The 23,000-nt window shown below is 49.4% G+C and overlaps 1 protein-coding gene across 5 annotated transcripts in view; it reads left to right on the top strand.

Annotated features, from left to right (window-relative positions):
• LOC149354866 (rap guanine nucleotide exchange factor 6-like) overlaps positions 1 to 23,000 on the top strand; it is a 602,352-nt gene that overhangs the window by 276,650 nt on the left and 302,702 nt on the right. Inside the window, exon 1 of one of the 5 annotated variants that reach the window (XM_089583525.1) lies at positions 6,776 to 10,382. The exons of the other annotated variants lie outside the window; for them this stretch is intronic. Coding sequence (XP_089439651.1) covers positions 10,297 to 10,382 — 86 coding nt within the window. The 5' untranslated portion in view covers positions 6,776 to 10,296. Of the gene's footprint in view, positions 1 to 6,775; positions 10,383 to 23,000 lie in introns of those variants that run through there. 5 annotated transcript variants of the gene reach the window in all.

The raw sequence follows: 23,000 nt of genomic DNA, 5'->3' as shown, positions 1-23,000 counted from the left end.
CTGAGAAGACTCAACGACCCTAACACAACAAAATAAGCCACACTCATGCAATAGCAAAAAAAAAAAAAAATTATGGTGTAGATCGGGTTATTCCACAAGTTCAAGAAGAACAGCGCGAAAAGGCAAGGACCACAGGAAGATACACAAAGACGAGCGCTTCCTGTGGTCCTTGTCTTTTCGCGCTGTTCTTCTTGAACATGGCATACCAACTCGCCCAAGCATCAGTCCTAACGGTATTCCAGAAAAATTTACGTAATTCGCGTTATTTTGGAGTCATTATTACTTTCTTTTTCTGCAGCAGTAGCAGCTAAAGACAGTTTACTATAAGCGCTCATTTTCATGAGGAACAAAATAAAATGCCCTGCTTTTCGATAGTTTAGCGAAAACAACACGCGGATGGCAGGTCTCGTCGAAAAAACAGCAAAATCGCATTTCTTTTTTTTTTTTAGTCTATTCCAATTATTTCGTCGCGTACATTACCAGGCACCTACGCAGCACTTTCCGCGTCCGTGTAAGACCAGTCTGCCTGCCTGTCTCTCAAATATATCGTTGCCTTTGCGGTAACGTTCAGCCAACACCACAGCGGCCGTTTTAAAAGCACAAGATCCTTGGAACAGGACGTCGTTATCGCGAGAGTGGTTTATGCAATGATGCCATTAAGACGTCTGGTCAGTATCCTTATCCTTGTCTAGCTTCTAAAACGTAGGTATTCATTTTTTAGCGCTAACACGACAGGACACAGAAAGAAAGAAAGAAAGAAAGAAAGAAAGAAAGGAAGAAAGAAAGGAAGAAAGAAAGAAAGAAAGAAGGAAAGGAAGAAAGAAAGAAGGAAAGAAAGGAAGAAAGAGAGGAAGAAAGAAAGAAAGGAAGAAGGAAAGAAAGAAAGAAAGAAAGAAAGAAAGGAAGGAAGAAAGAAAGAAAGAAAGAAGGAAAGAAATAAATAAATAAAGAAAGAAAGAAAGAAAGAAAGAGAGAACGAAAGAAAGAAAGAAAGAAAGAAAGAAAGAAAGAAGGAAAGGAAGAAAGAAAGAAGGAAAGAAAGGAAGAAAGAGAGGAAGAAAGAAGGAAAGGAAGAAGGAAAGAAAGAAAGAAAGAAAGAAAGAAAGGAAGGAAGAAAGAAAGAAAGAAGGAAAGAAATAAATAAATAAAGAAAGAAAGAAAGAAAGAAAGAAAGAAAGAGAGAACGAAAGAGAGAACGAAAGAAAGAAAGAAAGAAAGAAAGAAAGAAAGAAGGAAAGGAAGAAAGAAAGAAGGAAAGAAAGGAAGAAAGAGAGGAAGAAAGAAAGAAAGGAAGAAGGAAAGAAAGAAAGAAAGAAAGAAAGGAAGGAAGAAAGAAAGAAAGAAGGAAAGAAATAAATAAAGAAAGAAAGAAAGAAAGAAAGAACGAAAGAGAGAACGAAAGAAAGAAAGAAAGAAAGAAAGAAAGAAAGAAAGAAGGAAAGGAAGAAAGAAAGAAGGAAAGAAAGGAAGAAAGAGAGGAAGAAAGAAAGAAAGGAAGAAGGAAAGAAAGAAAGAAAGAAAGAAAGAAAGAAAGAAAGAAAGAAAGAAAGAAAGAAAGAAAGAGAGAACGAAAGAGAGAACGAAAGAAAGAAAGAAAGAAAGAAAGAAAGAAAGAAAGAAGGAAAGAAAGAAAGAAAGAAAGGAAGGAAGAAAGAAAGAAGGAAAGAAATAAATAAAGAAAGAAAGAAAGAAAGAAAGAAAGAAAGAAAGAGAGAACGAAAGAGAGAACGAAAGAAAGAAAGAAAGAAAGAAAGAAAGGGAAAAGGAAGGAAGGAAGGAAGGAAGGAAGGAATACAAGCACGGGCACTGTGTTTATCTTTCGCCCGTGTTTGTCTTTCTTTCTTTCTTCCTTTCTCTCTTTCTTTCTGTCTTTCTTCCTTTCTCTCTTTCTTTATTTCTTTTATTCTCTTATCTCTCTATCTTACTGCGTGCTGTCGTGTATACGCTAAAAACGTGAATACTTTGTCAGAAAACCAACTAGCCCAAACTCTTCTAAAACGTATTTTTCGAACTCATCCTCATTAAGCCGTGTATTGAATAAGCATTGTGAAATGAGGGGAAAAAACACGCTCCATTTGCAACAACTTAATAGTAACGAAGTACAATGTCAAATGAAGCGATGAAGACTGCCGACGAAGCGCCCTGCGAGATTAATTACCCTCCTGAAATTTCCTGGTGCTGCTGCTGCTTCAAGACGCATTCGGATGATTCCCAGACCGGTTCAGTGGGCATACTCTGCAAAAGTAGTAGTCTGTCATGCGCACAGCGTGTTTTTGGAAACGCAGGCATTTAGTTTATTACTCTGCAGCATTTCAACTTCGGATGTCAAGCTGCGCTAGTTTTTGGCACAAATTAAATATCTTTCGGGCACCTCGTTTTCGATTAAAACCCGATATTACCCGCTTTTTGCACCCCGTGCAGATTTCTTAAAATTCGAGTTAAACCCGAAGTGTCATCTTCTATATAGGGAGCGTACGTTTTCTCTATAGGTTTCTCTATAGGGAAGCGCACAAAGTCGAAGACAATGCTGGAAAATTCGCAGATATGTTCTGCTTATTCCGGAGGGGATGTCTTCACACAAATAGGTTTAAGATTTGTAATTTGTCCAGCCTGGTGATCTCTCTCTTCCGTAGACTTGAAAGGGTGGCTTGATGGAAGGTATCCGAAGAAAACAAACTGAAATATGAATATTTGTTAGTTTTCTCTGCTAGCAAAGCGTAGGCGGCGTAGTGGCTTTTTTTTTTTTCACGTGAAATTTTGTTTCTGCTTGTCTCTGAGAAGCTTCTCTCTTACTGTGAGCGCCCGTATAGATGACACCGGCCTCTAAACTATAGGCGCATGAAAACGCTGCGAACCGCGAGCACCCGGGAAGTGAGCACAGGTCTACTTCTCCGGTCGCAGTGTTCGATTACTCTGCGATTGCACTGTCGTGTTGCACGCGGTTTGTGCCAGTGACTCCAAGAAAGAAGGAAGAACACCCAGCAACGCGCTTGTTCTGTGCCACACGCGCAGTGAAGAGAGGCATCATTCGCTCGGACACCAGGCAGGGAGAGGAAACCGAGAGGGGATAGGGAGAAGGGGCGTGCTTGCGAGGAGGACCGGCGACTGGATGAGGCTGGAAAGTGATGCATCTGTAGACGCGCAATGAAAAAAAAAAAGAAAGAAAAAGGAAGTTGGAGAGAAGATGCATGCTGAACTGGGCACGCGCTTCTTCTCCTCTAGTCGTAAAAGGAAGGCGTCTAACAACCGCCAGATTAACGCGCCGCGCCTGTTATGCGCCCACGCGTTTCGCCTTGCTTTTCTTAGGTCTCGCTCGTGGCCGGCCCGAAATGGCGGAAGGGGGTGGGTGGGGGGCGTCAGTCGAGCGAGGCGCCTGGCTTTCGGCGATTGTCGTGCAGCGCGCGCGCGCAGTGCCGGCCCCCCTCTTTACGAGTCGACCCTCCATTTACAGTCTCCTCGCGCGAGTGCAGTGTTGTGGTTCATGTCGGCGAGTTACATGCAGGCAGGCGCGCAATGTATGCACGCAACAAGAGCGCCCGAGTTCTCGCCGGCTTTATGGTTCCGTTTTCCTGTGTTGTTGCCCGTGTAGCAAACCTCCGCATAATCCGCCACGCACGCTACAGTATGCACCGGGTATCGTTTTGTCTTACTCACTGCGGATAGGCGATTAAGAGAGAAAAGCGCCCGATTCGCTTGTCACACATGCCGGGTTTGAGTGGCTCTCCCTGCCTGATATATCGGCCGCCCAACGTGGCTTCCACAGGGCAGTTCGCCGAATGCTCGCATTCGTTAAGCTCGTACATCACGCACTGTTCGGCGTTTCGAAGTGTTGCTACAGTCACGATTGCACTACTGCGAGGCTTCTAGTCAACAAACTTGAGTGGCCGCTTATAAGCACGCTGGGCAGCTTTTCCTCCCCCCCCCCCCCCCTCTCCCCCCCACGAATTGTCTGCATTGCGCGCTGTTTCTTCGCACGGTTTATCCCACGCCGCTCCCCATGTAACCGGTCGTATCTCCCTGCAGGTTAACCTACCTGCCCTTCCTCTTCACTCTCTTGCTCTTTAAATGCGGCTGCCTATCTGCGGATTGCTTACCGCGTTAGACAAGGTTTTGCTCAGCATAAAGCCAATCTACGAGAAGAGCGTTTTCGCTCTTCCTCGATGTTTGACCCTCTTGTGTTTGGCTCGCTCCGCCCACAGTCGACCCCAGCGGTAATTTGCCTTAGTTGTATTTCAGATGACCGTTTCAACGTATACCTGTCTGGTGCAAATGAGCTCTTGAAGGCACGCGTGAGCGTACAGGCCGCGTCGTCGCCGTTCTTTAGAAAAGCCTCTTCATTTGCGGTCTCTTCACGTGCGCGTGGGGCTGTTTCTATACTGCAACGCTGCTCTGTGCGTATCAAAAGCACTCACTTCTGGCTTCCTTGCGGCTTTCCGTTCGCCCGCGCAGCTAAATTCCACTACCCATGTGCCTGGTGCATGGTCTCTGGCGTGATCCAGCTTCAGCATCAAACAAAGGCCTTCTGAAGTTTTCTTAAGTGCAGAAGTCTGGTACCGACCCTCTGAAAGAGTGTGTGTGTGTGTGTGTGTGTGTGTGTGTGTGTGTGTGTGTGTGTGTGCGTGCGTGCGTGCGTGCGTGCGTGCGTGTGTGTGTGTGTGTGTGTGTGTGTGTGTGTGTGTGTGTGTGTGTGTGTGTGTGTGTGTGTGTGTGTGTGTGTGAGAGAGAGAGAGAGAGAGAGAGAGAGAGAGAAGGGCGAGCGTGCGGCTTGGTGTGCATTTGTTTCGTTTCATTTTTTTTTTTTTTGCTCCCTCACCGGGATTGAATTCTGCCAGGTTGACTACCAGGCAAACATCTCCAGAGTGAAGTGGAAGTTTGGGCCAGTTGAGCACTAATTTCGTTTCCAATTCTTTCAGCTGCTAGTTAACACTCGCCCTGCGTTCTTCCCAAGTCCGTATTTTCTGGCACTGTCCCCCTCCAAAATCTCCAGCAGTTATTAAAGTGTACCTGGATCCTACTCCAGCGTCGCCAGTTTACAAGGTGTAACGCCAAACCTTTACGTTCCTTAGGTAATATACTTTTTTGCTCACCCAAACCCCCGTTGCTTTACCTGCATGACGGCTGCTTTGTCATGATTACGGATAATAGTCCCTTTCCTTTGATGTTTGTTTTTGAGAAGAGGGTCCTTGACAAATTGACCTTATTTAGACTACCCCGAATGCCGCGGGCTTTGTGGCCCTGTGTGTATCTTTATGCGTCCATCTTTATGATGTACACATTTGTACATACTGTGTACGCTATGTACAGTCTTTGTCAAAAGTTTAGAGCCCAGGGGGTTTGCTTCTAAGCCTCGCAGTGGGACTCCTGTAATATTCGTGGTAGTTCTCATTGGAGGAGGCAGGACCAGAAATCTTCTTACCTTCAGCAAATTTGTAGCACTGGTGATGCATTACGAACCAGACAGTGCTCTTAAGAAGCAAACCCCCTGGGCTCCAAATTTTTGACAAAGGCTGTACACATTGCAGGAATGGAAAGAAATAAAATCGCAGTCGACGACTCTAAAAGACTCTAAAAGGACAAAGAAACGGGGTCAAACTTCTCGATTTCCGCTTCTTAGTTAAGCTGCACATACAGGAGGGGGAGATGTAGGAATGGCGGCAATGTGCTATGAGGGACAAGCTGGATATCTGTGTTCACTCGCCGTCTACAATTTGTAAATTAGTTTCGAAAGGCCACAGTCAAATCGACAAGTATGCAAAACACGCAGGCGCTCCTTAAGCCGTTTCAGTCCTCAGAAAATAGTGTTTCTTTTCTGCAAGTATTCAGCCAGCCGCCGTGTTACACACCAAACACCTCCCAAACTCTCACTGAGGCATAAAATCTGCATGGATGTAAGTTAAATATTTTTACAGAAGTATTTAACGGTTGTTAAAGCAGGGGTTGGCTGTCCTGGAGGAGTAGGAATGTAAGGGAATTTTGCTTTTAAAAAAAAAAGAAAAGGCTTTCGCTTGTCACAGATTTAAATAAAGCCAACATGAAAACCGAACCAGGCACCTTTCGATATGGGCTTGCATCGTAATGCGGTCTGCATCATCACTTTCGAGGTGACCATTCGCCGAGCCATACTGCAGCCCATGGACTGATGGAACAGTGACAAGCATCTGCTCTAGAGTTCGCGGAGCATGCACATTAGAGTTGGGGTACAGTCTTAAATCTGTATTCAAGGGTGAGGGATGGGGTTATCGATATGTAAAACAGCTCTTCTGTATTTAGGTAAGCGCGACGATATGTGCTGTCCTTGAACGCTGCTTCTTTGGCTTCATTCTTGTGGGTTAGCGAAGGGAGTTTTCTGAACAGATCATTCATTACAAGGAATAACTTTGAGCTCGGCTCTTCTGTCCAGAGTTCGCATCAAGCTGCTGTACATTGGGTCCTCTTACCCCTAGTCGACAAATCATCCGCTGCACAGAGTGCACCGTACCTGACACGTCACCGCGGTGTGTGTCCGTTTGTTTTCGGCTTGTGCACATCTGCCTCGTTTCGTACCTTACCCCGTCGCCGCTGGCGTCACACACAAGCGTTGAGACGTGCTGGCGACGCTCTCCACCAGCGCGGTGCTTGCGGCGATTCGCATCGGCCGCCGCTTCGATCGCAGCGCCGGCTGGCTCTCTCCGCTACGGCCGGCGCAGCGGTGGGCGCGTCGGTCGCCGCTTCCCCCGCCCGGCAAGCCGGCGTGTATGCGCGCTCGTGGGGAGTCCGAGACATCGCAGCGCCAGACGCAGTCGTTCCGCCGTTGCCGTTCCCGCGCTCCGCCGTCCGCTGTGGGCCGCGCGCACCCCGGGAGAGCGGTCGCCGGCGCGCCGACACGCTGCCGCGTTTGACGATCGTCGTCTAATGGACATCGCTGTGCGTCGGCACGTCTTTGGCACCAGGTCGAGAGAAACAACGATGGACCGCCCGCTGTCGTCGACAAATTTCCGTTTGGCAGTCCTTCGCTGTCTGCGCTGCCGACAACTGCCTCGCTGCTGCACGGACTGAAGTGTCAGTGACGTCACGATCGGTTGCGGTCTTTTGTCCACCTTCCGGTCTCTGGTCATTCGCCCGCAGGCACTACCACTCCTTCCCTGTTCGCCGGATTTTCAGCCGCCGTCCCTCTTTGATTTCTTCTCACACGTACGTCTTTCAGCGCACATCTTCTGCCTCCTCCGAAAAAGTAACGCTTCCCGATTGCCTGCCCGCCTTGGAGAGCGCTCCACTTCTTGTCGGTCTTCGGTAAGCTTTGTCGTTTCGAGGCGCTTCTTTTTCCCACCAACGTTTGAGCTTCGTTTACAATTCGCAGGAACACTTTACCATAGTGTCTTTCCGTTGCGGGCCAATTTATTCTTGCAAAACATCCGTGGTGCTTCATGTACCTTTTTTTTTTCTTTCCGAACTGATAAGAAGTTGAACGAGAGTTCTCAGCGGTCGCAGAAAAGAGTTACTTCCAGTGCAGAAGAGGCAAACCTCTCAGCCAGACCACCTTTTGTGTTTTTCCGCTTTTCTCAACCGATCGACCTTACTGCAGCGTGCTTGGCCAGTCAACTTTGGCTTGTTTTTCGACGGACCTCGACAATGATGGATGGCGATTACGGCGCTTAGCGCGAGTTTTCAGCGAAAATAAACATAACGTTGCTCAGAGCAGCTTTATGTTTTTTTTTTATCACGCGTAACAGTTTTCAGGCTCTGATCCTTCAAGCCAGAGTAGTTTACAGCGCTTTATCTCGCATGCCAATACTGTCCCACTTGACCAAAAAGTAAACCTAGCTGTTTTTCCGTTAATTCATCGGAAAAGTTTAATTCTCCAGAGTGCGGTAAACTCCAACATTGCACTATTCATTGTACTGCATGAGATTTGCGTCCGAGAGACGGTTCAGGATAGTAACGAATCTATCTGGGGTCGGCTGCGAGGAAGTGATTGATTGTATGTGAGCTGATTGATCGTACGCTGTACAGGAGTCGTCTACTGCGAAATACGTCAACCTGTCCTTTCTATGTGAGCTGTTGATGTGCACAGGTTTTAAAGGCCGGCTTTGCGGCATTTTTCTCGCGTGCAAGAAAGAGTTCTGCAGTCGTTTGGTACCTTTGGTGAGACTGAGCCTGTCGGCCTAGTCACTAATGTGCACGAAATTCGTCAAATGAGACTCTCCTTATCGCTGTTGTTATCTGCAAGACACAATAACGTGTTAGCTTTTATTGTCGCCGTTCACTTTGTGTCTCAGCGCTTGCGTTCTTTGCCGGAGAGAAGGAAATAACGGAGGGATATTAAGTGCCACCCGGTGCCGCTCGTCCTCCCTTCGTACTCCGTTAAATACTTTGCCATCGCCCGCAGCTGTGCGCGACAAGTGACCCTTTTCACGTCCCATTGTCTGAAGGGACAAAGCTTCATTGTTTGGGTCGTCACCTGGAAGAGAAAGCCTACTTTCGCCCTCTCTACGGTGAGCTGTGTAAAGCACGCCGGCGGAGTGTTTTCACTCGGCATCGAGCGCGTCTCTCTTCTCTTTCCTCTCCCGTCAGCCGTTCTTTAGGCGAGGGAAGCTTCAAGTTTTAGCGGCATTGGGCACGGTTGCGAGAGGGTACGGATGGCTGCGCTAAAAACGCGCTGAATAGCGATCCCGTCAACCTTGAATGCTTTATTTGCCGTTGTCTTTGCGCTAAACTTCACTGAGCTCGAAGCTGGAGTGAACGGTGATTCGCATTTCTCTGCAACAACGCGACTTCTGTATCAGAGACCTGTAGAGCGAAGTACTTCTTTATTTGCGCCCCGATGATCTAATCGCTCGCTGTTCAGTCCATTTCTGTTTTCCTCCTGAGCGTCAGTCAGGAATCCCGAAATCGTCATCCCGCTCACAAAACGCATCAGTACCTCAGTGTGGCAGACGTCTGTTTCGGAGTAGTCTCCGACCTACGGCGTCGTCCGTGAGAAAGAGAGGCTTGGGCCTCATCGCTCGGGGCCAGCCTCCGCAAAAAGAACGCGGGAGCCACTTCCACTGTGTGTGTGCCGGCGTTCTCTCGCACGCGGAAGCGCTCTCTGACAAGAAGATCGCCCGACGACTTCGTTCCCTTGACTGACAGCCGCGGCAAAGGCAACGTGGGACTCGTCGCACTGACTCAGCCGGCCGCCGTTCGAAGCGGGGCCGCCCCGGGGCCTCTGCGGGAGAGGGACTTCGCGACAGGGTCCGCTTCTCTTCGTCCCCTGGAGGCGAAGCAGCAGCTGTAGAGGCATCGCCGTCTGTCCATTGTTGTCGACGAGTGGTTCTGCGCACGCCAACTAGGGACGCTTTGCTACGACTCTCTTGGGCCGGCTCGTCATCTGCTACCTTCCCTCCATACTCGCGCGTCATCCGCTTTCCCGTTCTGAATCGCTCTTCGCCTACATCTGCGTGTTTTCTCGGAAGGCTCGTCGCTACACGTGCTCCTTCTGCGCCAGCGTGACGTGCTGCACGCCTGGTAGGCCGTCACTGCGTGCCCAAGGACTCGGCGCCTGTTCCTCCGCCTCAAGTTCAGCGTGCAGTGCCTGTACTGCTCTGCAAAATGCGCTGAGCCTTCGCTTCAACCGCTGCTTCACTTCGCTGCTCCGCATCTCTGTTCGCGTTGCTCCCTTTCCGTTGGCGGTGACTCGTGCTCCGTTCTCCCTGCTGCCGACTGGACTCTGCTGTGTAGCTCAAGAGCATTATACGGCGCTCCCTTCTCATCATGGACTGTGGTGTGTCCTGCTCCGCCTTTTCCGACTGCTGGCCCGTCCCTACGGTGAACTTGCCCCACTGTTCTACTGAGGTGATGTGAAAAGCAACTTTTGACTTACCGTTCGACCGTACGACGGACTCCCGTGTCTGGTTCCTTGCGTACTCGTCGGCGTCTAATGGACTTCCTTGGTGCACCTTTAACGGTTTCCTTCTGCGCCCGTGTTGAGGATTGCGGCAGCGTCTTCCTTTCGCGGCGGCGCAAATCACCTTAGGGCGCCTGTTTGTTCACGCCGTGTTTCCATATCCCGGAGCGCGTTGCTTGATCTCGGCGCAGCTGCTCCTTTCTCAGCCAAGTGTCCGCTCGTTGATAAGCAGTCGCACGATTTGCTGTCCTCCAATATCGTACACGTCGGACTGATTTCCTTGTTGCATTAAGAGAACTGTACAGTGTCGGCGGAAACAAGAGTAATAACCCCGGTGCGCGTGTGCATGACCGAACGCTGCGAGCTCGACTCGGGACGTAGACCATAATACGGCACTGTGACCAACACTCTCGTGACTGCGTGCGCTGTTCACCATGGAAGCGTTCCGACGAAGGCACAACTCCGTGCGCGACGCCCTCGCCAAGAAGGGGATGATGCCCAAAAGAAGGTTCTCCGTTTGGTAAGTGGAACTTTCTTGCAACGGAAGTGTCGAATTTGTGGCTGCGGAGCTGTCTTGGCTATGGTTATCTGCTATCGCAGTTCATTTACCGCAGACTTTCTGGAGGTGGCTATAAATATTTAGATTATTTACGCAGCTAGCTATCCCTGTTCCCTGTCGTTTACTTAATACGGGCTAGCTCTGTGGTAAATATCGGGATATGAGCTTTCCATTCTGTTAGATGTTCTTCATGGGGCACAAACGTTTGCACAAGCCCGAATTAAATATCCAGGAGCTCTGAGGCTTTTAAATCTTATAAGTTACATATGAGTACGGGTTCCCTCCCTTTTACGATGTGCGGCTAGCGCTGTTCACGATTAAACTCGAGACAGGCTTTAGTACGATTTTCCAAGCCGATAGCTTTAATGTTTGTGTGTCGTGAAAAATTTTCCATCAGATGCTAGAAATGCCAGCGTTATACAATACAATACAATACAATACAATACAATACAATACAATACAATACAATACAATACAATACAATTTATTCAGCACTTTTTCGTACACATAAGTCTGCTGGTCAGCCTAAGCACAAAGCGCTTGTTGCCTCACCTGGCAGTGGGTGGAATTTTCTATCCAAAGAATGATCGACGTGACAGCCGCAAGGTCTGCCAATGCTGCGTAATATTGTTTCCTTTCGGCCGCTCCTTTGTAGACCACGTACGCTGTTTGCCAAGTGTTGTCACATCCGCTGTCGAAGCGCATTTGACAGCACGAGCTTTCTCATTTCAGTGACTGTATACCTGAACAGAACACCTGTATACCTGAACAGAAACCCTGCCCTTTTCCTTTTATTATTTCCCTTTTCTTTATCCTACCACTAGGTGTGCGTACTTGTTACAGTAGAAGGAGGCGAAAAATATTCTTTCCCCTCCTTGTCCTTGATGAATGAGACATATTCTGTGGGAAAACTGCTGTTGCGTACATTTTTCCGCCGGAGAAACAGACTGGATGAATTGCACCATCTCGCGCTCCGAGGGTCGGCCATAAATCCCCAAATTTTTCTCATACCTGATTGTTTCGATTAGTTTCTGTGAAACCCCTTGACCAATGCCTTCTATAGCGGGGTGATGACCGGTGGAAAAAAGCGATATAAGCATTATCATCTATGCGCCGTATTGCGAGCACAGCTGGCGCAAGCGCAGTACGATGCAACGTGTATAATTAATATGCACCGTGCGAAAATAGCGGTAAAGACAAAGTTAGAGAGTAAGGTAGTAAATTGGGCGGAAAAAAACTGCGCAACTACTTAGTTGGACTGAAGTCAGGCGCGTATTAACGGAGCATATCAGCGCTCGTTTCGTTGTCACAGTTCATAATCATCATAAACAGTGTTCATTCTTTTAGTAGGTAGAATGACTGACGAAGTTTTTTTCTTGGAGATAATGCGTCTGCTGTGATACCACAAGCCTCTCTATTGTTTCATTCTTTTTTTTTTAATTCTTAAGTGGGTGCGGCAGGTCGCTATCGTGCTGTGGCTCAATGCGCGCTCGTGCTCGGCGTTTAATTTGTTACCTGGAAAGCAAGCTGAAGTCGGAGGTGCCGCTGGTTGTGTTCGCCCCCATCCACGAATAAATTTCGCGGGGACACCGCGTGGTACGGGCTGTATGCAGATGTTCTGGACATGGGCGTCCGGAGGGGGGGGGGGGGGGGGGGGGCAAGGGGGGGCGGCTGCACCCCCCTGGAAAATCACTCACTCGAACCGTGAGTGATGGCCGCACGCCAGGGGCGGTGGTGCGCTCAGCCAAAAGGGTAAAAGCAGCCCCGCTTCCACGCTTTGGGTCACATCTGCGAAATGCCGAGTCCGGGAGCGCGTCGTTCCGCCGTTTTCAAACCACGCCATCGTTAGCTCTACTGAAGGGCGACCTAGCTGTTGCAGACATACAGCGGCACCGGCGAGCATGTGTTTCGAGCCGTCTTGAGATGGGTGTCTAGAGAGATAGCGACACGGAGGCAGACAGTGTACGGGGCATCTTGTTTTCACCTATCGTTACGCCGGTCACCGATGAATTCTTCAGGAGGGAAGAACAAATCAGCCGTGTCCACCCCCGCTTTGTCGGGCTGCTCAGGGGCAAGCGGGCGATGAGTTGGCGCCGCCGCCGCTCGCTGTCTCCTCCGATCCACGGGAGAGTGCAGTTCGGTAGAAGCGCCGCTTTCAGAATCTCCGGCAAAGGGGATTAGATGCTTTTGTTCACGGCGACGCAGTCTCCAGAGGCGCCCCCACACCAGCGTTCTTTGCGTCTTCTGCGAAAACCAGCGCCTTTGGTATTCTAGTACACTCTACCTTTGGTCAACGCAGCCCGATGGCGCCTGCCTGGCTCGCCTGTCACCGTCTGGCTGGGCCTCAAATCACAACAGCGCCCATGTACTGTGCGTGTCAGTGCATGGTAAAGAGACCCAGGTGGTCGACATTATCCGGAACTCTGTACTACTCCGTCCCTCATAGCCTGAGTCGTTTTGGGGCTCTGAACCCCATAAAAACACAAAAACAATTTTTCCGACCGGAGTGGCGAGTGTCCCTTCCCCTCGGAAGTTGCGCGGCGTTCCTTTCACCCCCAAAGTGCGCGCCTCTGTGTTTGTGCTTCGGTGTTTTTAGTGGCCGGTTGTCAGCGAAGCTGAGAACAACCAAGACAGCGGACGAGAAAACGACGAGCGGCGAGCAGTGTGTGTGCGGTTGTTCGACTGTGCGGATGCGCGAGCAAGATGGAGCGAGGTGTATGATGCTGCGAGCGTGCATTTATCATGTAAATAAGTTTTCGTTGTATATATAGTCATCTTTTGTTTTCAACGTACGCGTTCAACAGTTTTTCCAATCAATGTGTATGATGAGTGTGCACCGAGAGCGTGTAATGAAGCACAGAAGTGAATTTCTCACACGTGTAATTACGCAATTCGCCCAAAAAAATCCGAGGCGCCTACAGTTGCTGTTCGAGGAAGACTGACTGAGTGACTGTAGTTGCGTGTTTGCGAACATGTTGTGCTGTGTGCAGGTCATCAATCCGGGTGAGTCGAGAACCCGTATGCAGCAAGACTGAGCACTCTTCTCCACGAAGTGATAGTATCTTTTTGCATTTTTTATTAATTTTAATTGTTTCTTCGTTGATAAACTCCAATGTACCTCTCCTAGCCACGCTTTAATTTGCTGTTTGTAATTTCTCTTTCATGTGTGCATTTTGTTTAATTTTTATTTATATATAAATAAATAAATTTACTCCGCAAATAGTGCCTTTTTGCTACGAACATACCCCCCCCCCCCCCCCCCCCCCCCCCCCTCCGGCGCCAACAACCAACGGGGCCCCCCCCTGCAAAAAATTCTGCGGACGCCCTTGGTTCTGGATGCTCCGGAGTCGTCGATATACCGCAACGCAAGCGACCGTCGCCAAACGCTGGCCTGACCACGCTTTGTTGTAGCCTAGCGATCAGAGTATGCATGCGGTATTTGTCAAGCGTGGCGTACAAGCCCCGCGTGTGCTCCGGCGTGCCGTACCTGCGAGATTCGCCGGAGATGTCGAGAGTCGTGCACGGGGACGTCCGCAAGCCACAGCCCCCATCCCCCGTTTCCCCCCCGGCCGCATAGAGGCGCGCCACAATGGCTCGTACGTGGCGGTGGCAGACAGGAAGCGTGCCGTTTATGCGCCAATGCGTCTTTGGCGGCGGTCTTTCGTGACCAGGTTGCGGCGTGTACCTGGAAAACGCCGCTTCCTGCATTCTGCTCTCTCTCTCGCCTAATCGCGCGGCGTTAGCCGCTCACGGTCTGCTGGTGCTGTAGCGCGCCGCTACTTTGTCGAGGCCAGCGGCGCATGCACAAACAGCGGTCGGCCGCGCAACGGTCAGGGCCTTTGTCGAGCGGTCTCTTCCCCTCCGGTTTCGTGATCCCGGCGTGACGTGTTTGGCTGCGGCGATCGGACTCACGCCAAAGGACGGCTCGCCTCAGCCTGGGCTTATTGCATAAGCTTGTCGGTCACCGAGCGTGGGCGGCCGTCCTGGCATGTGCGCGCTTTCCGAAAGTTCTCGGGCGCCGTCGCGTGTGACCGGCATAGTGGCCGAGTCGATCGGTGGGCGCCTTTTTGCAGGCCTGGCCCCACTGACGCGGCGCCCAGTGAGAAGGACTGTCCGTGTCTCCGTCTGCAAATCGGCTGGCAATGACTCCGTTTAATGGCGAGGCGGCCTGCGGCTTCGCGTTAAAATTAGCAGCGAGCAGGTTGCGTTACGAGTGCGACTAATGACGAGTTCCGATCGGCGATAGCACGTTTTCTTGCTCCGTGTAGTGAAAAGCTTGCTTCGATGGACGATTTGGATTCAAATCCTCAGTTCTCGTCGGCCGAGACGGATGTTGTGCTCCGTCGCGGATTCAGGGCTCTGCTCCGGATCGCCGATTTGAATGCGCCATAAGTTCGGGCAAAGAGAGAGAGAGGGCGACAGGCGAAAGGAAAGGCAGGGAGGTTAACCAGGCAATGCTCAGTGTGCTACCCTACTGGCGATGAGGAGTATAGAGGGAGCGAAGGAGAATGGAGTAGGAAAGTTCATTTCGCAGTATGGAATGGGTCCATGTTCTCCTTTATTCCGTAACAACAAAGCACGTCCGCTGCAGTGTTCCTGTACAGTCTTGTGCTCAAGACTGTTTTTGAAACATTCGATGAGCTTCCTTAACGCTTCTCTGGTACGCGAAGGTTCAATCAATCAATCAATCAATCAATCAATCAATCAATCAATCAATCAATCAATCAATCAATCAATCAATCAATCAATCAATCAATCAATCAATTCTTTAGTCGCATCATCCATACGTTAGGGACGCATACAAAAAGCTCTCACTGGAGCTTGATTGCGTGTCTACGGCCCCGTACAAAATTTCAAATTTTGTTGCATATCGTATAGTGGCAACATGAACAAAGTAGTGTATTTAAGGAAAGTAAACGAGACATAGCTGATAGAAAAAAAATCATATACTATTTTGCAAATAGCGTACATAACTCTCACCTGTCCTTTGTTCCATCGCTCCCCTCTGTACTTAGCAATCCTCTCCGTTTCAGTGCCGCCGGCCGCAGCTCGGGTGCTTAAGATATTAGGTAGCAGTTGTTGCGGCTGGCAACGTCTTTTTACTTCCGTTTTGTATCATTTTTAATAAATCATTACTATCAAATACTAAAATGTGAAACCAGAAGTTTATGAGACTAACGCAATGAACTTAGCAATGGTACCAAATAGTAAGAGCGTTTGGCGTCCGTAATGATAGCCCGTATCTGTGGAGTGAACCATTCATCGCGATATCGTATGGCACCAGTGTGCTCTCTCAGGCCATACGAAAAGGTTGAGGCCTTGGCCTCGGTTAGAAAACGCGAGTTGAACGGCGAAGGGCTGCCTCTGAAGAAACTCGCTGAATGTGAAAAGCGGCGGCCAACCAGCTTGGCGATTCCATCGTTGTGATGGCCACTGCAGAGCTGCCTTGAAGGCTTCAACTCTGAGAGCGATGTCTTTATGCGCGTGCGTGAATCCGGGCATTCTGGTGCGCAACAGAGAACCTCGAATTCAACGTCAGCACCTCCAGAAGGTGCGTGTCGACGAAGAGCAGTAAAGAAAAACGGTCGCATATTCAGCGGTTGGCTTCTGTATACATTAGTAAACCGTAGCCGCAAATTTTTGTTTCGGCGGAATATCCATCGCTCATTTCGCTCCGATTCGACCTTAACCCTTGAGGATGTCTCGCACCGCGTGCAGGCTCTCCGGCGCACCTGTTTGGGAGCATTATCCTTCGCATCAGCAGTTGCAAAATTGTGGCCATTCTTACTTCCGTTGTCTTTTTATTTTTTATGTTCTCAGCGACTGCAGCGCTAAGGCAATACCTTTTATAGCGGAAAGTACACAAAGGGGAATAAAGAATGTGTAATTCTGTAGGTCTTTAAAATTCATGTGTAAAAATTTTGTGTTGTATTTGTCCTCCTTTGAGTTCAAAATTGGCAAAAAAAATGTAAATTGTGGGGTTTAACTTCCCAAAGCGACTCAGAGTCTGTAGCACCTAAGGCCGTAGCATCTAAGGCCAACTCATACGACTCATACGACTCATTGCATCTAAAGCCTACTGGGACCATTTGCAATAAAAGAAAAAAAATCTGTAAATTGACAATAACGCGGAAGGAAAAAGCGGGCAGCTATGCCACGCGGCAGTGACAAAGAAACAAACAGTCCCAACAATTCTGGACAAAAGCATTTTTGAACGGGAAATAAATTATGAACGCAATTTTTTCATATATTGTAAGATTTCGCTATAGCACTCAATATAACCGCAGATCTCTCGCCGGCAGGCTTACAGTTTTTTCCTATTAACGAATTCGCTGTCGTCAAAAGCGTTCCGCTTTGGTTTTCTAAGGGAGTCTTAACTGCTAGATGCTATTGATGGAAACACTCTAAAAGAAACATTTTGCTGCATATCGAAAGAATGGACCATTACTTTCAATGTTTATATACCAGTACCGTACAGTTTCTCAGTATTCAAAAGTTTTGTCCAAGAATGTTAGACATGAACACATTTTTAGGAGAAAACTGCACAACGACGGCACATTTTAGCCCGCGTGTGTACATAGAATGTGTTCTTTTCTCAAACGTGCTGGTAAGCAATGCAACGCCGCAACCGTCTCTGGAACAAGGTCTGCAAACTCACGCTAATATGAAGGCTTTCGGTTAAACGTGGCGTACAAGGCAAATTTCAATAAATGTAAAGCAAAATTCCTTTTTTTAGTTAGACACGCGTATTTCGTTAATATTGCACAAGGCGTCTTCACTGCCTATTTCGTTCGAATCTTTTAAAGCAACAGGATTCGATGTGCTTTAATTTTACAACATGTCTTGTTTGGCCTCCGAACATCTCAGTCGCGCTTCATTAGCACAGTCTCCGGGTTGACCTCGCTTGCACGACGAGTCAACGAGAGTCAGCGCCGGCGTAGGCGCACGTTCCCTGCAAGTGTCATCTGATGGGAAGTTCTTTGGAGCGGACCCTGTTGCTGTTTGCGCACAGCCGTTACCACTGCACAAAAAATTGCGAGCGTTAGATGTAGTGGACGCGATCTCTTGGACGAGACTCCTGCGGGAGCACTTGCAAGCAGTTAGCCATTGTTGAGCTGTAAGTGGTGAAAACACTGCATGCAATGGAAGCTGGAAATATGGCTCCTTGTTTAATTTAATCGCACAGCGGTCGATATTTGCAGCGGCAAATTTGTAGTTCACACGTGCCACGCTTGCACCGGTTTCTGCCCTGATAAGGCATTTTCCGGCAAACAGGACTGGCGCCTGGGCGATTTACTAACAACATTTCGGAGTACCAATTCTCCCCAAGCCCTTGGCTTACGTTGGGCACCCTGTGTAACTACGCGATACATGGCGGTGCCTAGTTGGTTCGGTAGGATTCTATTCGGCGCGTAACGCTGTGATATGCAACGAGCTGCCGGTGGCTTAAATTTGACTCCCGAAGTCCTCAAGTCTGTTTCAATGCCCCATATCGCAAACTGAGGCGCGCAGTAGCTTAGCTGATTGTCGAGTCGTTAGAGAACTCCTTTCCTATCCGTAGCTGGTACCAACTGCAACTTGGTCACGACGCCAGTTGCCTGCAGTACCTTTGTAAGGCTGCCCATTATGCCTTCGTCGTTACGTACGTGGCCAGCAGCGTCCCATTTATTCCGTGTCATCCGACATTCATGCATCCCGCCGTTGAACTCAGCTTTTGACTTCGGCAGAAATGGCGCGACCCTAGAAAGCTATCGCTACGGGTGACCGCTTTGAATCATTAATCATTCGCATTTCGCATTTGCGCGGAATCATCCCTGGTGCATAAAAGCGTGCCTGCGCTATGCGGAACTTTCGCCCCGCCTGCACCTTCTGTGCAGCTCGGCGTGGAGCTGGTCTAACTTCGCACTGGCTACGCGAACGCTGCCGATGAGGCGAAACTCTTGCCGCGCCGCGAATATCTTTGTCGTTCTACGAGTCCTCCGGCCCGATTGCACTGCCCCAGCATCCGATCACCACTACCCCTGTGTGCTACCCTCTTGGGCTGAAGTCTCAAGAAGCACTGACAACTGAGCGCCCTTGATATGTTTCCTTTTGCTTTTGTTTCGTAGTTATTTTGTGGAAAAGCTTCGTTTAGAATGAACTGCTGAGCTTTTTGTCACTCACTTCAATGTGTGAATAAATATTATACTTGAAATAACGTTAATTATAGGTATATCACTATGCCTGTGCTATACTGTACATACTCAGGTGAATCTCTAAGTTTTGTGACATGGAACGTAAGCTATCACCGTGGCTTTTCTACGGAGGCTGTCGGGCGCGCAAGCGCCTAGTGGATTCTTCGTGCCTTTCGTGTGCTTAAGAAGTCATCCGGGCCTTTCGCGTGTCTGTCTTATCCCCCGCGTGCCAGCCGACTCCTGTCCGCAGGGTGCGTTCGCGCGCATCGCGCGGCCCGATTTCCTGTTCCGGCCCGATAATCGCGGTGCGTCCCCGTTCTACACCTGTTACCGATGCGGCAGCACTGCCGCTATTCTTGACCCCTGGCGGCGCTCTCGGGCCAAGCGCTGCTCCGAGGGGCGGGGGCAACGACCGCCCCGTCTTATCTGCGCTAAAAAGGCGCCAGACCACACCGCGCGCTCTGTGCACCGCATCTGGCGCCACGCGCGTCCATCTTCATTGCTTAAGCCTCGGTAAAAGCCCCGACCGCGACGCAACCCGCGGTTCCACGCGCACCGCGCTCTGCATGCGAGTCGCGACGAAGAAATATGACCCCGGGGACTGGGGGAGGGAGAGAGACAAAGTCGCGGGCCGCGCGCTTAATAAGCTTCGGTCTCGGCTCGCGCTATCCGCCGCGTCACACAAACGCACACACTGGCCACACTGAGTCGCACAACGGCCCACGCTGGGTATCGGATGGCAGGCTCATCAGAGCTCGGCCGCTGTAAGATCAAGGAACTGCTCCGCCGTAATGAAATCCCCGCGCGGGGAAGGGGAGAAGGGACGCATTGTCCCTGCAGCGAGACCGCGCGTTTTACGCGCCCCGCTCAGTCGGAGCCCCGTGGAGGGATGACGGCGGATTGCGTGGGCGGCGGCAGATGATCGCGTTTTATGCGCGCGCGCGCGTCGGATTTCGTTCCGAGGAGCGCGGGGCTCCCCCGCGCGCGCGGAAATGAACTGAGTGTCGGCGAATTAAGCAGTGCGACTGAGCGCCGTTCTGCGCGTTATCCGAGTCCACGCGTCGCTTCCTGCACCCTCTCGGGCGCAAATATACTGCTTCGAACGTAATTGCGTCCTGAGAGTCATTCATTTGGCCCTTGCTGGACCCGGCGCGCAGCTCCTTTGATTTCCGCGTACGGCGCCCAGGGTTGGCGCGGCAGGGAGAAAATGGCCTCCGTTTCGTTTCCACTGCTCCTGATTGTGAGCCTTCGATATCGGATCGGCGGAGTAATGAAGTGGCACCTGATCCGAGCCGCACCGATGAGAGCGTGGCCATGCGCAGATTCGCTCGCGGCGGGAAGGGCCAATCTGGCTGTCGTAATCCCCCTCCCCCCTCGTAGATCGGACAATATCAGATTCGGTGGGCTCTATCCGTCGCGATACGGCAATCATTCTTATCAGTCGTCCTGATTATCCAGCTGTGCCCCTTACGAAGATGCCCGGGAGCTAGGAGCTGGCTGAAGCAGTTATTGGCACGGAGACTATCGCGAAGCCTCTGCAAGACAAAGATCTCACAGGGCAGTTATTGCTACGTGTCGCCAGATTCAGCAAAAACTGCTTACGGCGGGCAGTATAATATAGTTCATTCATTGGTATTTGTTGTATGGTTTATGGCTCATGGGAGTCTGAGTCCCAAAACGACTCAGGCTACGAGGAACGCCGTAGTGAAGGGCTCCGGAAATTTCGACCACCTGGGGTTCTTTAACGTGCACTCACATCGCACAGTACAGGGGCCTGAAGAATTTCGCCTCCATCGAAATTCGAGTGCTGACGCCGGGATCGAACACGCGTCTTTCAGGTCAGCAGCCAAGCGCCATAACCACTGAGCTACCGCGGCGGCAGCCTATTTGTATTCTCCGCTAGAGTGAATGTGACGTCACTGTCTTCGGACCACTCAGTGTGGCGTGTTGCGGTGACGTCATGCAAGACTTCGCTGCGTGCTGTCCAATCAGCGGGGCGCATTGGGCCAAAATACATGCGCTTTCGAAAAGCATGCAGGCAAAGCAACCTTTCCAGTGCGCATAACTAGTCGAAAAAGCCAAATTTTGTCGAGCCACAGCGCCAAGGGTAATCGTGTTTTCTAAATTCTAAAAACTGATATATTAGTAACGACCGGCTACAAATCTTGAATTGCAACTAGGCGCCTAACTCTAATAGTTAAAAAGTTAATTATTAAAAATTAGTCAACCGGCTTACTACTTAAAACGATTCACCGGTTTTCTGGTGTCCATCAATAGTAATACTATGGAGAAAATGCCATATTTTTACCTTAAAAAAACATATTTCTGAGAATTACTTAGTCTTCCTTGAAACTCCTGGTAAATATGGTTATAGAATGAAGCGCGAAAAGACAAGTTGGTCTGGTGTTTTCGCGCTGCATTTTTTAACCATATATACCAGGAGTTTCAAGGAAGACTGAGTAATTCTCAGAAATATGTTTTTTTTTTTCAATGTAAAAATATGGCATTTTCACTATAGTATTACCAGTGTTGATGGACATCAGAAAACCGATGGATCGTTTTAAGTAGTAAGCCGGTTGACTAATTTTTAATAATTAACTTATAATAACTAACTTATAACTAATAATTAAGTCAGCGCCAGTCCTTACCACTTCTTCGTTTGTCTTGTCTTTTCGGGCTGCATTTTTCAATCATGATCACTGACCAACAAGCCCGAACAGTCATACTTCAGTCCTGGTATATATATTAGCTCGTTCCTCAGTTTAGCGCCATCGGCGTCCGCAGCCCCATCTTCCACCTTACTCGATTGGCAGGTGGCAAAGTGGAGAGAGAGAGGGGGGGGGGGGAAATCCTCCCCTTCACTTTTAGGAGAGATGAGGGAGAAGGGAAGTGGGAGAGAGGGTAGTGTCTTGGGCGTGGACCGCTTTGGCTGCGGGAAGTGGTAGGTGCGAAACCCACGACCTTGACCGGCGCTCGGCTTCATTCTTTGCTGTCACACCACAGCTAACGTTCAAACATTCGAATTACACACTCGTAACCGTCCTGTCATTTTTTTTTTCTTCTACTTTCTAAATCAGTTATCTTTCGGGCATGAAATGATTACACTACTGATTTCGCAGTAATCAACGCCACAAATTAAAAAAAAAGAAAGCAATTCCTCTATGCTTTCCTTGTTTTGGGTGACTTGGATTATTTCATATATGCGCGACGAGGCTCTCTGGGTTATTATCCCTACGACTTGGCTGCGTTTCTTCATCGGCGCGGCAGCATTGCTGCTGTGGGAAGAGAATTTCCCCCAATAACGCTACCCAGTGTACCCACCCGCTTCGCGAGATAACACGTGAGGGGAAGGGCTTCTCTGCACCTGTGCATCCATGCCGAACAGACGGGCATGCAACAGCAGCCGTGCACAGTGCGGAGCCGCATTCTCTTATATGGAATATAAGGAAAAGCACGGACCCATAGCCGGAGTCCCCGAGAAACAGCGGGGGGTTCTCATCATGTAATGTGCTCTCAATTCCTTAAATTGCTGTGCCGGTTGCTTCTCGCGCTCATGTAACTCTTACTGGCGAGCTGTCCGATCGGAAAAAAAGCAGCGCGCGCCTTGCCGACTTGCGCACGGAGAGAGCGGTGTTTCGCTTCAGCGCTGCCGGGCAGAGACAGGAGTGTTTGTCTTGCTGTCTGTCGTCTGCCTAACGTCACTCGCCCCAGTCGAGCTTCGGGAACGTGAAGGGAAAACGAGCGGCACAATGGAACGAAGACCAGACGGCCGTCCGGGATCTCGTTCGAATGCCTGTGTAAGGATTACTATATATACGTATTGTACTTTTCGTAACTTTAGCGCTGGATTTTTCGGTGCATAATGGTGACCGTGTGTGTGGCTTTTGCTATGCGCTCTTTTTCGTTTATTGGCTTTTTTTTTCTGTTGTCATACCCTACAATTCTGTACAAAAGCATTTTTGAGCAGGAAACCGTTTATGAACGCAATTTTTTCATATAACGTAAGATTTCTCTATAACACTCAATATATCGGCAGATCACCCGACGGCAGTGTTGCGTTGTTGTTTTTTTTCTATTAACGTTTTTTGCTGTCGCCAAAAGCGTTCCCCATTGGTTTTCTATGGCACTCTTTGCTGTTCGATGCGATCGATGGAAACACTCTAAAAGAAAGATTTCGCTAGATATCAGGAGAATGGGCCATTTGTTTCCATGACAGTATCTTACAATTTGCCAGTTTTCAGATTTTTTTTCTTCCGGGAATGTTGGGCATGTTGGGGCCGCCTGTTCGCGTGTGTGCGTGCTTGTATTCATTTGTGCGCACGCGTGTCTAGCATCCTGCGAACGGTAACGTAAATGTAGAAGATGAAGCTGGAAAGAGCCAACCTTCTTCACAGTCCAGAAGTTT

Source organism: Amblyomma mixtum, chromosome 3 (assembly GCF_055824585.1).
Source record: "Amblyomma mixtum isolate Tamu chromosome 3, ASM5582458v1, whole genome shotgun sequence".
Lineage (NCBI taxonomy): Eukaryota > Metazoa > Arthropoda > Arachnida > Ixodida > Ixodidae > Amblyomma > Amblyomma mixtum.
The sequence above is the reverse complement of the archived record's forward strand: the minus strand, read 5'-3'. Positions and strand labels throughout refer to the sequence as shown.